The sequence below is a fragment of the Dipteris shenzhenensis genome, chromosome 30 (genome assembly GCF_047967505.1).
Source record: "Dipteris shenzhenensis isolate YYH24624 ecotype China chromosome 30, Dip_SZ_1.0, whole genome shotgun sequence".
NCBI classification, from domain to species: Eukaryota; Viridiplantae; Streptophyta; class Polypodiopsida; order Gleicheniales; family Dipteridaceae; genus Dipteris; species Dipteris shenzhenensis.
In genome coordinates, this window is record NC_141625.1 from 41241122 (window position 1) to 41253588 (window position 12467).

The window sequence follows — 12467 nt, forward strand, 5'->3', positions numbered from 1 at the left end:
CATACATGCAGCAAAAACAGTCCCAAACTGGCTGTTACAGACTCTCCGGGAGAGTAAACTTGATGCTCCGTTACCTGGCAGGACTCGCAGTGCAGCAAGGCACATGGAAGGTGCTAATTCAGTGGAATCAGCATATGCAGGTACTCTCCTTGATGAAGAGGAGCCTGCCACATTTGAAGAGGCACAAGGTAATGTGCATTGGATGAATGCCATGCACGATGAGTTGCAGTCCATTGCCAAAAATCAGACTTGGGATGTTGTGGACTTGCCACCGGGTAAACATGCTATTGGCACACGATGGGTATTTAAAGTCAAACGGAAGCCAGATGGCTCCATTGACAGATATAAAGCCAGGCTGGTTGCTAAAGGCTATGCTCAGAAAAAGGGCATAGATTATGAGGAGACTTTTGCTCCTACATCCCGGATGACCACCATCCGCTCAGTAATTGCAATGGCTGCACATTTTGAGTGGAATGTTCATCAGTTGGACATCAAAACAGCCTTCTTAAATGGGGACTTGCTGGAAGAGGTGTATGTCAAACCACCTCCGGGTTTTGAAATTACAGCAAATGCACTTCAAGTCTGCAAGCTTAATAAAGCTTTATATGGGCTGAAACAGGCCCCTCGTGCATGGTATGCCAAGATACATGCATTTTTGACCAGCAAGGGGCTGCACAATAGTCCTACTGAGAGCACCCTCTACATCAAGATGGATGGGGGGGAAATATTAGTCATCCTTCTTTATGTTGATGACTTACTGCTCACAGGGTCCAATGACGACAAAATTGCAGATTTCAAAACTGATTTGCAGACCCACTTTGATATGTCAGATTTGGGGCTGCTTCATTTTTATTTGGGGATCCAGTTCTCTCATGAGAGACGTGGCACTGTTATGTCTCAGTCCAAGTATGTTCAGAAACTTTTGGACAGATTTAACATGCAAGAGTGTAAGCCCATATCTACTCCTATGGAACCGGGGCTGAAACTCACAATGCATGATGCAGGAGAATCAGTTGATGCCACACTTTACAGTCAAGCTGTTGGATGCCTCATATATCTCTGCAATACTAGGCCTGATATTCTGTTTGCAGTATCTCAGGTGAGCAGGTATATGCACAGCCCTAAAACTATGCATTGGCAGGCAGTTAAGCGCATCTTCCGTTATTTGCAAGGCACCAAGTCTTTTGGCTTACTATTTCCCAGGGGGGGTGACTTGCAGATGCATGCCTACAGTGATTCAGATTGGGCTGGTGATTATGACACTAGGCAGTCCACTAGTGGCAATTGTTTCTTTTTGGGAAAATCTTGCATTTCATGGCTAAGCAAGAAACAATCTACAGTGGCTACCTCATCATGTGAAGCTGAGTACAGGGCAGCTTTCACAGCAACAGTGGAATGTGTCTGGCTGAGACGTTTATTTGCTGATCTTTATCTGTCTTTGGAGGGTCCTTCTCCAATTCTCACTGATAGTCAGAGTGCCATTGCAGTGGCAAAGAATCCAGTGTTTCATGCTCGCACGAAGCACATTGAGGTTCACTATCATTACGTCAGAGAGAAGTTACATGCAGGAGAGATCAGTATGATCTTTGTGTCCACACATGACAACGTTGCAGATATCTTCACCAAAGCACTACCACGTGAGAAGTTCGAGGCATTTCGCAGTGCCCTGAACTTATATCCGTTTGGTGATTGATCAGCCTTGTACATGACATTGGCACTGCAGGGGGGTGTTGGAATTATATCTATAGTTCAGCAGTGACCAATGTAATATAATAAGTTAGTTAGGGGCACTTTTCCCTCTTTTAGAGGTTTTTCCCCCTAACTGCAGTTAGTTCACTAACTATGGTTAGTGACTACTAAGGTTTTGTCACTATGACAAAACCTTATCTACACTACTTTGTGTTGTACTCTTTTACACACTCTATTGAGCAACTACAGCTTTCAAGCTTACGTCTCTCTCACTCTCTCTTGCTCTCACTCTCTCTATCTATCTCCATTCCTTCACTGAACTGATGCCAAAGGCTGAGGCTGGTTAGAGGGCCACTGGGAGTGAGTGTCAGGCTGTTCAGAGGGGGTTGAGGGGGAGCTGCAGGAGGCTGAAGTGCTGGGAGAACTGAATGAGGAAAGAGGGCATGGAGTCCCTATTTTTAGGGCTTTTGGGGCTGGTTTACTGGCCCCATAAAGGCAGCCCTAGGCTCCATAAATGCCAGCCCTAGACCCCATAAATGGCAGCCTAGGGAGGGGTGCAGGGTAGCCTATAAAGGCAGCCCTTCCCTGCCATTCTCTTCATTTGTTCCAGCCTTGAGGGGGCCCAGAAGGGCTCCTATCCTAGGCTGGACCTAAACCTATCCCTAAACCTAAGACGGAAACACTACCCTACGGTTCTCCAGTGGGTATTAGTGAACAAGGACTGATCTTCTGACTTGACCTAAGGCTGAGAGACTGACTTACGTAGCTTGTGCCTGACTGTCCGTGGACACGGGCTCACAAGGGGGTCACAGCATACGACAAAAACTCCTATTAGGGAACTATTACGCACTTGTCGATGTAGCCAGTCTATCACTTTGCACCCAAGTGCAGGGGTGCATGTGACAAAACCTCTTTAAGTCTTTCATTGTACCTTAGGTTATGAGCCTTCCTTTTCACCCCTTTCACTTTCTCCCAGACAAATTAATAGATTTTTTCTCTCATAGCCCCCCTATTGACCTTCAACATTGATATCCCAGATGTTTCTACCTCGACAAGCGCATGTGAAATTTCATCTTCAACATTGAAATTCCAGATGTTTCTACCTGGACAACCTTCAAATGGCTGATGTTATTTTGCTGATGGGGCGGTGTTAGACCTAAGTGGTCTGTTTGTGAAAATGGGCATTTTGGAGCCCAAAGTCTATGAGTCAGTTGAGTCTTAAGTCATAGTTCTCTAAAGGCGTTCAATGTTTGTAGTTCATTTCAAGCCTGTCAATTTTTTGTTTCCAGCTAAGCTTAAACATCCATCGGTATGTTTTCTCATGACTTCATCTGTTACTTAGTCGCTGAGTGCACTGCAGCTTCCAGGCATTGTATTTGCTCGTGGTGGGGCAGTGGGCATTTTCATATTACTGGAATGTGAGGGAGAAAAATATGTTGTTCTTACAGAACAGGTTTGTTGGAGTTAGTCTCTTTGAGGCTTTTTGAAATACAGTTGTTGATGAGTTGGACATTGAAGGCTTGGTTCATGCATGGCTGTCATGGCGTCTGAACTGCGGCAATGGACTGTTGATGCAGGCAAGAGTCCCTGTTGGTCGTGTAATTCTTGAATTGCCTGCAGGCATGCTAGACGATGATGCAGGGGACTTTGTTGGGACTGCTGCTCGAGAGGTAAAGAATCTCTTAAGGAGCGTATTCTCTATCATGTAGCATCTTTGAGTATCTCTGGAATCTCATCAGAATGTTCCTCCTTTTTCTGTTTCTCTTTGAGGCTGGATGACTCTTAAGCAACAGAAACCGTTAACTCTGACTTTGTTTGACATCCTTCACCTGATGAGGAAATATTCTTTTCATGTTCCATGTATACTGATGCGTAAGCTTTCCAATTGCTGATATCAAATTATTCATTGTAATTCCGTATGCCATTTGAAAAGGATTGTGATTTTTCGTGAATCTCTCATTTGTCTCTGCCTTCATTTTATTTAATCTGCCTCCTTTCAGACTTCTCACTGCTTGTGACTAAGTCTAGCTGTATTTGGTCTCGGTTAACTAGAACAATTTTGATTTCCCTTTGCATTGCATTGATTAAAGAACACTGTGGGGATACACACAGCGGACTAGGATTAGTCCAAGAACTAGCATGCATGTATTTGGCTAACCTCTAATGGGTTTTAAAGTGTTGGATATTGTTTGTGCAAGGTGCAGGACTTTGGAGAGAGCTTAATTCCCCCACTTACAAGGGGAAAAGCACAAGGTAAGTGATGCCTCATTTAATGAAGGACCCACTTGAGCTAAAAGCATAAAAGTTGACCGACTTTATGGAGAAAGTACCAACTTTTGGAGAAATATCATTTTTTTGGGAAAGCCACCTATTCGAGGCAAGAGAGCAGGCCAGCTTTTGGAAAGCAGATACTTCCAGTTGCTTGGCCTAGTCTATAAATTAAGGGCCTCCAAGCTTTCAGTTGATGTTGAGATTTGTAATCAGCTTCTTGCTCCCTCAGGAGCCACCTTGTACAAACAGATTTCTATTGCAATAAAGACCTACGGGGAGGGCCAGCCCTTATTTCTGGCCCCTAGTGCTGTGTTTTTTCCATCTCCCTTCCTCCCCCACATTCTCTCTCTACGGCGATTTGATTCCCAGCCAGTTTTGGCCTTGTTTCCTAAGGTGTGAATTAACCATTTTCCTCATCTCCTGGGTGATGCATAGGCAATCATTTTTCATTAGATACCCATCTTCATGGAGGAGATATCCCACATGTGAGCAAGCAAATGGATGTAAGTACCATAAAAGGGAGGTTCATTTGAAGCATTTTGACTGTGGAAGCTTAGTTTAAGGATTGGTTAAGGTTTCAGTGGTATCAGAGCTCAGCCTTGCCACTTTCCTTGGTGGCCACAATCCAAGAAATTGCTAGATTGAGGAGGGACATCAATGATTTGGAAGAGCCAGAGGATGTTCAGCCCGAGGGAGAGTTTTTCAACACCAAGGTTGGGACAAGGAGCCCCTATTTGATTGTGATCCAGCTCAGCTTGCTCTGCCTTTTTAGACCACTTCAAATTGATATGCAAAGCACGTTTGTTTTAGGCCTGCAAGCAGCTTTTGAATTTCAGCAAATTTTGACTAGAGGACTTCAGCCTTGTTGGCTGTCCTATTATTGTGAATATCTAGGCCATAACAGCCTCAGATCTTGACGATTTGGTTCAGCTTTCCTTGCTGCTCCAAAACAGTTACTTTTCACGAACCAGTCTTATATGGCTCAGCCGGCCTTAGAAATCAGTTCAGATCTGATCTTTTTTGAATCTCAAGCATATCGTGGCTTCAGAACATGGCAGATCAGCCACTCGGCGGCCCAGCCCAAAGGGTTAGACGATGGTCTTGATGAAGATTTTGTGAGAATTAGAATTCAAGAGTGGAAACTCTAAAGAATATTTATCGATTTCAGCATCTTTTCGAGAGATCACACATGCAAGTGACAGTCTTTAAGGAAGTAAGACAGCGAGCTTCTCCTAGCCCGTTACCTTTCCGATGCCATCAAGTTTAAGAGAAGGGGAAGGAGTCCATGCATGTGCCACACATCTCATATGGCATGTTGATAACTTAATATCAGGTGGAGAGTGATAGAAAATAGTCAAACGACTTGTAACTTCACTGATGTGAAATCCACGTCATGCACTAGCTTCCCTCCCTCTACCCCCTGGATCCTTCCCCCTCCACCCCCTCCTCCTAGCTCCCCCCCCCCCTCCTCTCCCTGCCTCTCCTACCGTTGTTACCTTTTTCACCCACCCTCCTCCTCCTCCCTGCCCCCCCGCCATAGCAGGTTCATCCGCTTCCCTCTCCCCCTGCAGTCCTTCGTGACCCAGTCTTGTTCCTTTGCCCTCGGGTAAGGACAAGGCTGGGACCCCTCTGTCAGCCGCCTCTTTCCCCTCCCCTATAGGATTCTTCATAGGTATTGAGGAAAGGAGTTCCCTTTTCCAAGGGATGTCTAGAAACTGGGCCGTGGCACTACCTTGAGATTCTACCTATACCCCATGCTTCTAGGAGAGTATGTGTAGATCCCATTTGAACTACAAAGACCGTGAATGCTACATACAGCCAAAGTCACTTCCCAAACGGCGAGCCATGAGCTAGATTTTGTGTCCTATTTGTAAGTTCACAGATTCCCATCCACGTCCAATATTATTTTGCCAACTCATGAGTGGAATCAGAGGCAAGAAAAAAATAAAGATTCTCATAACCATCATTTAGCTGGCAGGGTTTCCCATGCCTCCAGTATAAGCTTCGCTATTGGAGTATTGCTTTGCCAATAGGAATCACTAGAGGTGAGGAATTAAGGCTTAAAAATTTGCAATGATTGAAAGGGAGTATGCCCCCAAGGAGGAGTCATAAACACTCTTGCTTGATACTTAGGCTGGAGGTACTTACAAAGGATTAGTTAAGAAGTTGTGTAGTTATCATGGATCCACCCCCATACTGTAGATGGTGTAAACAAGATCTTACTGAAGACAGCAAAAGTAAACCATATTGAAGATGGTATAGTCATATTGAAGATGACAAAACACTGAAGGTGACAGAGTCACACTGGAGGTGACTTAGACGCGCTGAAGGTGTCACGGACACACTAAAGGTGTCATGTGCTAGCACTAAAAATAATATGGTCACGTTGAAGGTGATAGAAGCTATACTGAATATTTGTACACATAGTGATCAGCCATGTTAAGAGCTCCGAACTGTGAATAACCATGTGCACTTGATTTGTAGAAGATAACTGGCCGGGATGTGATGTCCGGTCACAAGAACTCACACATGTGGTCATTGAACATGTGATCATAATAAATGAAAATAGGATATCCAATAATGATCAAACTCCGTCATCAAAATAGTTGTCCTCTACTGACAACAACTAAGCAGGGGTACTCAATTGTAAGGCCTTCTCATAAAGCTGTATGAGATGAGGATATTCAGCCAAGTAATGGCGATCCACCCACTTGGCATTAGTGGTGAGATTGTTAAAACTTGAGTAGATACTTGTGCTTATAGCGTCCTTTACGTGTATCCTTGTCCTTATGATAGAGAATCTACTTAGGTATGACAACTTCATCAACAACCTCGGGTTGTTCTTCATCCATGGCAATAGAAATGGTATAGATCCCTCATAATGGTTATGAGCTCTGACATGAAAGCATTATGAATTTTCCAATGTGGTGTAATAGGAAAGGTATGCCATTAATCTGCTAAGAAATCCGAAAGGGATCATAGTAACGCAAGGCAAGCTTGACATAGACAACTTGTTCCCCACCTTTTATTTCAGTGTTGCTTTGATTAAAGCGTAAAAGTACCCAATGACCTTGAAATTTGGCAGCCCTCCATCGCTTATTTGTAGAGCTTCTTTGACGTTCTTAGACTCGAAGATTGTGTTTGCGCATATAATCATATGCTGATATTTGGTCTTCAATAAACTGGTCTGCAGCGAATACTTCATTCGTGGTGGGTAACGCAGGTAAGGATAAAGGCCTTCCATAGACTACCTCCACGGGAGCTTTTCTGAGAGAGATCGTTCTTGCAATTATGGATGATCATGAACATGATATCGCAGCAATTCCAACAAAACCTTATTTGCAGCTTCACTTTGCCCATCAGTTTCCGGATGAGAGGAAGATGAACATTCTAGCTTGGTATCTAAATTATCAAACAATGTGCGTAAAAATTGTTGGTGAACTCGCTATCCCGGTTTGAAACTCCCAACTAAGGTATACCATGATGTACAAACATATGCTTAATAAAAAGTGTCGCTGCCTTAATTGCTTTCAACATCTTACATGGAAAAAATGGGCTTATTTACAGAATGTGCCAATTACTGTCCGAATCATATATCATGACCTTGCGGCGACTTAGGAAAACCTGTAACAAATTCCATGGCAAGGTAAGGGCTGAAGCAATCCTTGTGGCTTCTCACGATCATACTTTGCAGTCAAAATAGGGTAGGAATGCAACATACTGAAAGACATATTTTCTGATATGGAGCCAATAAAATATCTTTCAAGCTGTCCTAAAGTTGGTGACATACCTCGATGCTTGGCAAATACAGGACTGTGACGTTCATCTCTCACCTTTTGCCTCATATCACTTGTGACACATATTCTAATTTGATTCCGTAGGGGTATCGATCACTTACATAGTGATCTTTATGTCCACCTCCTTGATTTACTAGAAAAATCAAGATCCTCTTTGTATTTATCCTTCATAACTGATAGCTCCTCATGGGCTTGTGAGATAGCATGAGATAGGGAATCAGCAACCACGTTCTCCTTTCAGGTCATATGCTGAATCTGAAAATTGAACCCAGCTAGAAAATTAGCGCAAACGAATACTTTGGTGGTCAATCAAGATCAAGAAATCGGTCCCCAAAAGATAATGCTTCCAAACTCTTAAGGCATGAATCACTACTAGTAGCTCTTTCTCATAAAATCTTAGTTCAGTTTAGTCTCCTTTATCTTGTGCTCTCAGACACCGCGAGAGGATACTTCGAGCACGGAGACAGGAGCAGACTTTTTCCTTGGCTGATTCCTCTCAGAGCTCTATCACGGAGTTTTTCCAGCCAGATCACATGGACACCCACGGGACGAGGTCTCGACATAACCGTGACCTGTAACCCAACAGCTCAGACAGAGGGTTGACACACAGATCACACTTGGAGACATTCCCTCCACGTTTGAGTCGAGTCTCGCCCGACGGGGGTCATAGTAGCCTTGGCTAGATGCAGATCTATGACCAGGAGACATGCCAGGGCTGCACCTTTGAGTGGCCGACAACACTCTATCGCCAATTTCATGCCCCCATTGCCACATCCACCCTGATGTCTTGCTCGTGATGATGATGATGATGATGATGATGATGAGATAGTCGACTACCGACATGACATGACTATGTTGTACTTAGGATTTAGTACTGACATTCTACATATTTTGCATTTGCATTGGTGTGGATGCTTGTTTAGTAGCTCCACCACCACAGCTCGTTTGTACCAGGTTTTTCAGTCTCATAGATCCATCGGTCTTCCAAAGACTTTAATAAACTTTCTTTCTTTCTTTCTTTCTCCTAGGCAACGGCAAGGCCTTCCTGCAACAAATTGGCTCAGCTTGAACAACAAATGGCTTCTACAAGTCCGGTATTGTAACATGCAACGGTAATTCGACCATGTAATTGAGAGCAAGACCTTCTTTAAACCTTTAGTGAGGAATTAGCGTTGTTTACCATAGAGAGAGAAAAGAGATGAGGGTAGAGAGAGAGTAGAGGCGACAATGGATTGGGTCCCTGTACCCACTGAGGGCCCCCTTCCCCAATCAAGGGAGAATTTGCTTTATACTTGGAGAACTGAGAAATACAATGAACACTTTTCGAGAGAGCACGGAACGCGCTTCTGAAGTGCTCACTGTGCGCACGTATAGCAGACCCAAAGACCTGAGAGGCAACGCCGACCAATACCGAGACCTTGATGCTGTCCACACTGATGATGTAGGACGCTTCTGCAAGGCAAGGAAGAGGCTTGTGCTGTCCACCGGAATGCAGGGTTACTGGGTGAGTGAAAGAGTGAAAGCTGAGAGTAATACATGCTGAGAGAGAGCTGAGACATGACTGAGAGAATAGAGCTAAGAAGTAGGCTGTGTAGCCTATAAAAGAAAGCTGAGAAAGCTGAGGAAACAGTGTCCAAACCTCTCTCCGTTTGCTGGTCCAAACCTCCGACTGTTGTGCTCCGTGGTCACCTTGAGATCAGGCTGAACTGATGGCCAAGGGACTGAGGCTAGAGCAGGGCCAGATCTGAGGAGTTCAGGGGCCGCACAAGGAGGCTGAAGTGGAGCTGTAGGAGAGCTGAAGGCAGGAGGAGCTGAATGCTTCAAAAGGGCAGCCAAGGGGCCCTTTTATAGGGCTGGAACTGAGCCAACCCAGTCTGTAAACAGCCGACTGGGTCGGTCAGTTTGTTTGACTGGTTGGCCTACAACCAGCCTATAAAAGCCCTCCCTGGCTCATTTGCCGGGGAGTTTTTGGGCAGCCTTTGCAGGCTGCCTTCCCTGCTTACCTGTCCAGCCTTTGGGGGCCCTAAAGGGGCTCCTAACCAAGGCTAAGACCTATGCTATAAGAAGGAAACACTAACCTACTGCTCTCCAGTGGGGACTAGTGAACAAGAACTGAATTGTTGACCTGACCTAAGGCTGAAAGACTGACCTATGTAGCTTGTGCCTGACTGTCCCTGGACAAGGGCTCACAAAGGGGTCACAACATACGACAAAATCTCCTATCAGGAAACTATATCACACCTGTCGATGCAGCCAGTGTGTCACTTTGCACCCAACTGTAGGGGTGCATGTGACATTCCCTCTTCCTCAACTTGGCGGTAGGTTCATTGCTTCCATGTAGTCCGCCAATATTTGGGAAAAATCTTGGAAAAAATCTTCGTCCAACCCACACTGCTTTATGGGTACCTCGATCACGGAACTTGGTGTAAAACTCACGGATCTTGGGTCTTGACCCATGCTTGAATTTATGAAGAAGGATCTTTTCTGGCTGCAAAACTTCGGCTTCATCAAGAACTTCAGGTTATTGCTTGTCGGAAATCTCTGAAAGAGGAGGTCAGAAATATGGCTTTAACCAAGCTACATGGAACACGTTGTGCATAGTCCAAGTGTCTGGTAGGTGTAACTTCATTGAGACATGGTTGATCCTTTGAATAATAGGGAATGGTCCGAAGCTCCTGAAGGACAGCTTAGGGCGTCACTTGCCCACCTGCTTTAATCTTTGCTTGATAATGCGTAAATACACCCATTGACCCTCTTTACACTGGACATCTCGTCTGGATTTGTTAGCCTGGTGCGTATACGATGCTTGAGCTTTGGTGATGTGGCTTTTCACCGACTCCGTAATCTCTGCCATTCATTCGGTGGTTTTGTTGGCTTCAAGAGATGGAGACACCATCTAGGTGAGGAGTGAGATAAACCGCTGTCCAAACGCTGCTTCATAAGGTGTACGATCAACAAAATTATCAAACAAGGCTTGCGAAAAGTTAGAGGTAAACTTGGAGTCCGTGTTGGATGTGATGGTCTTTGGCAACCCTCAAATGGGATACCAATACTTGATAAACAAACGAGCTACATTTTCAGCGTTGGCCGTTTGTTTGGAGGGAATAAGCATACAATATTTACTAAAGCGACAAACAATATTACGCGTACCTAGGGATGCTGAAGTGACCCCACGAAATCCATGAGGGGTTGCAAGGTGGACTTTATCTTGCTCATCTTGAATCCGCGCTACTAGAAAATGAGCTACAAACTGATGCATAAATTGCAAAATTGCTGAATGGTCACACTCACCATCATACTTAACAAAATTTGGAGTGGACTGAGTGAGTGGTGTTACCTTTGTGGATGACGATGTTGTGGCAGTGACGGTTGCTACGCTCAAAATAGCGGCTAACATTTGTTTGTGTTGGAGAAGCATCGCCTCTCGTTCTAGTTGTTGTTGCCTCTCTGCGTGGGCGAGCTCTGCGCGTCGCAATGCCTCCTCATTTTTGCGTTCCTCATGCATCAACAAGAGCAGTTTTTTAAAATTTGTGGTTCCTCTTTCTTCCAGCGGCTTTTCTACTTCTTTTTCCACCAGACGTTGTTTTGTCTGGTCCAGCTGTCTTTTGCTTTCTTCCAACTGGGATGAATGTTGTCCGAGTTGCTGCAGGAGGACCCGATTCTGCTGTAGAAGGTTCACCATCACTTCTTGAGCATTTGGCAGAAGCGTATCTTGTTGGTAGTCTTTCTCCTCTTCAAAGTCTTCGATGTTGAATCTTTTCCTGGCCCTTCCATGGGGCTTGATTGTGTGTCCTTTCTGGATGTCAACACAAGCATACACTCGCGGTAGTCAAGTTGGATACAGACCGAAGCTCTGATACCAATGTAACTTGCAACGGTAATCTGATCGTGTAATTCACAGAAAGACCTTCTTTAAACCTTTAGCGAGGAATTAGCGTTTACCATAGAGAGAGAAAAGAGATGAGGGTAGAGAGAGAGTAGAGTCGACAACTGATTGGGTCCGTGTACCCACTGAGGGCCCCCTCCCCCAATCAGGGGAGAATTTGCTTTGTACTTGGAGAAGTGAGAAATACAACGAACACTCTTCGAGAGAGCACGGAACGTGCTTCCAAAGTTACTAGGGAACGTGAACGGCAACGGAACATCGACCCTTGGGGGAACGGTAAGGGAACTCCGAACGCCACGTCACCATACCCATAAACAATACATTAGAAAGCTTAAACTTAGAATGCAAGACTCAAAAACATTGCAATTGCTTTTGGAGTAAGGCTTAAGGACTCAAGACTCAGGACATAGTTCACGAATAATCATTGATAATAGAATCTAGATTAATCATTATAGCTTGCCAATGGCATACAAAAGCAAAGTCCATCAGAGACAAGGCACAAACATATGAGATTATCTTGAGTCTTGGAATCTTGAATCTGGATACAAGAAAAGGAGAGTGACACCTCCTACTACTGAGGCTCCTAGAACTTAAAAAACTAGCTGCTACATGCATGATCCACTCAACACTGTCAACATCAATGATCAATCTAAATCTGCAGCATTGTGGTTGCTTCCCTCTTCCTCCTCTTCATCATCTCCATCATCTGGATGATCTCCATCTTCTTGGTCATCTCCAACATCATCCATGGATGCACCCACCACAGGAACGATTTGCTGGCATGTTGCCTTACCATTCTTCTCCTGCCATCCAATGAATTCCTC

General features: G+C 44.7%; 1 protein-coding gene across 7 annotated transcripts in view; it reads left to right on the forward strand.

Moving 5' to 3' along the window:
- Positions 1 to 12467, forward strand: part of NUDX14 (nudix hydrolase homolog 14) — a 90991-nt gene that overhangs the window by 17473 nt on the left and 61051 nt on the right. For all 7 annotated transcript variants that reach the window (XR_015543940.1, XM_087401552.1, XM_087401556.1 and 4 more), the window contains 2 exons: positions 3050 to 3142; positions 3267 to 3359. Coding sequence is in view for 6 of the 7 variants with exons in the window: in XM_087401552.1 (XP_087257678.1) it covers positions 3050 to 3142; positions 3267 to 3359 (186 nt within the window). In the remaining variant the exon portion in view is untranslated. The remainder of the gene's footprint in view (positions 1 to 3049; positions 3143 to 3266; positions 3360 to 12467) is intronic.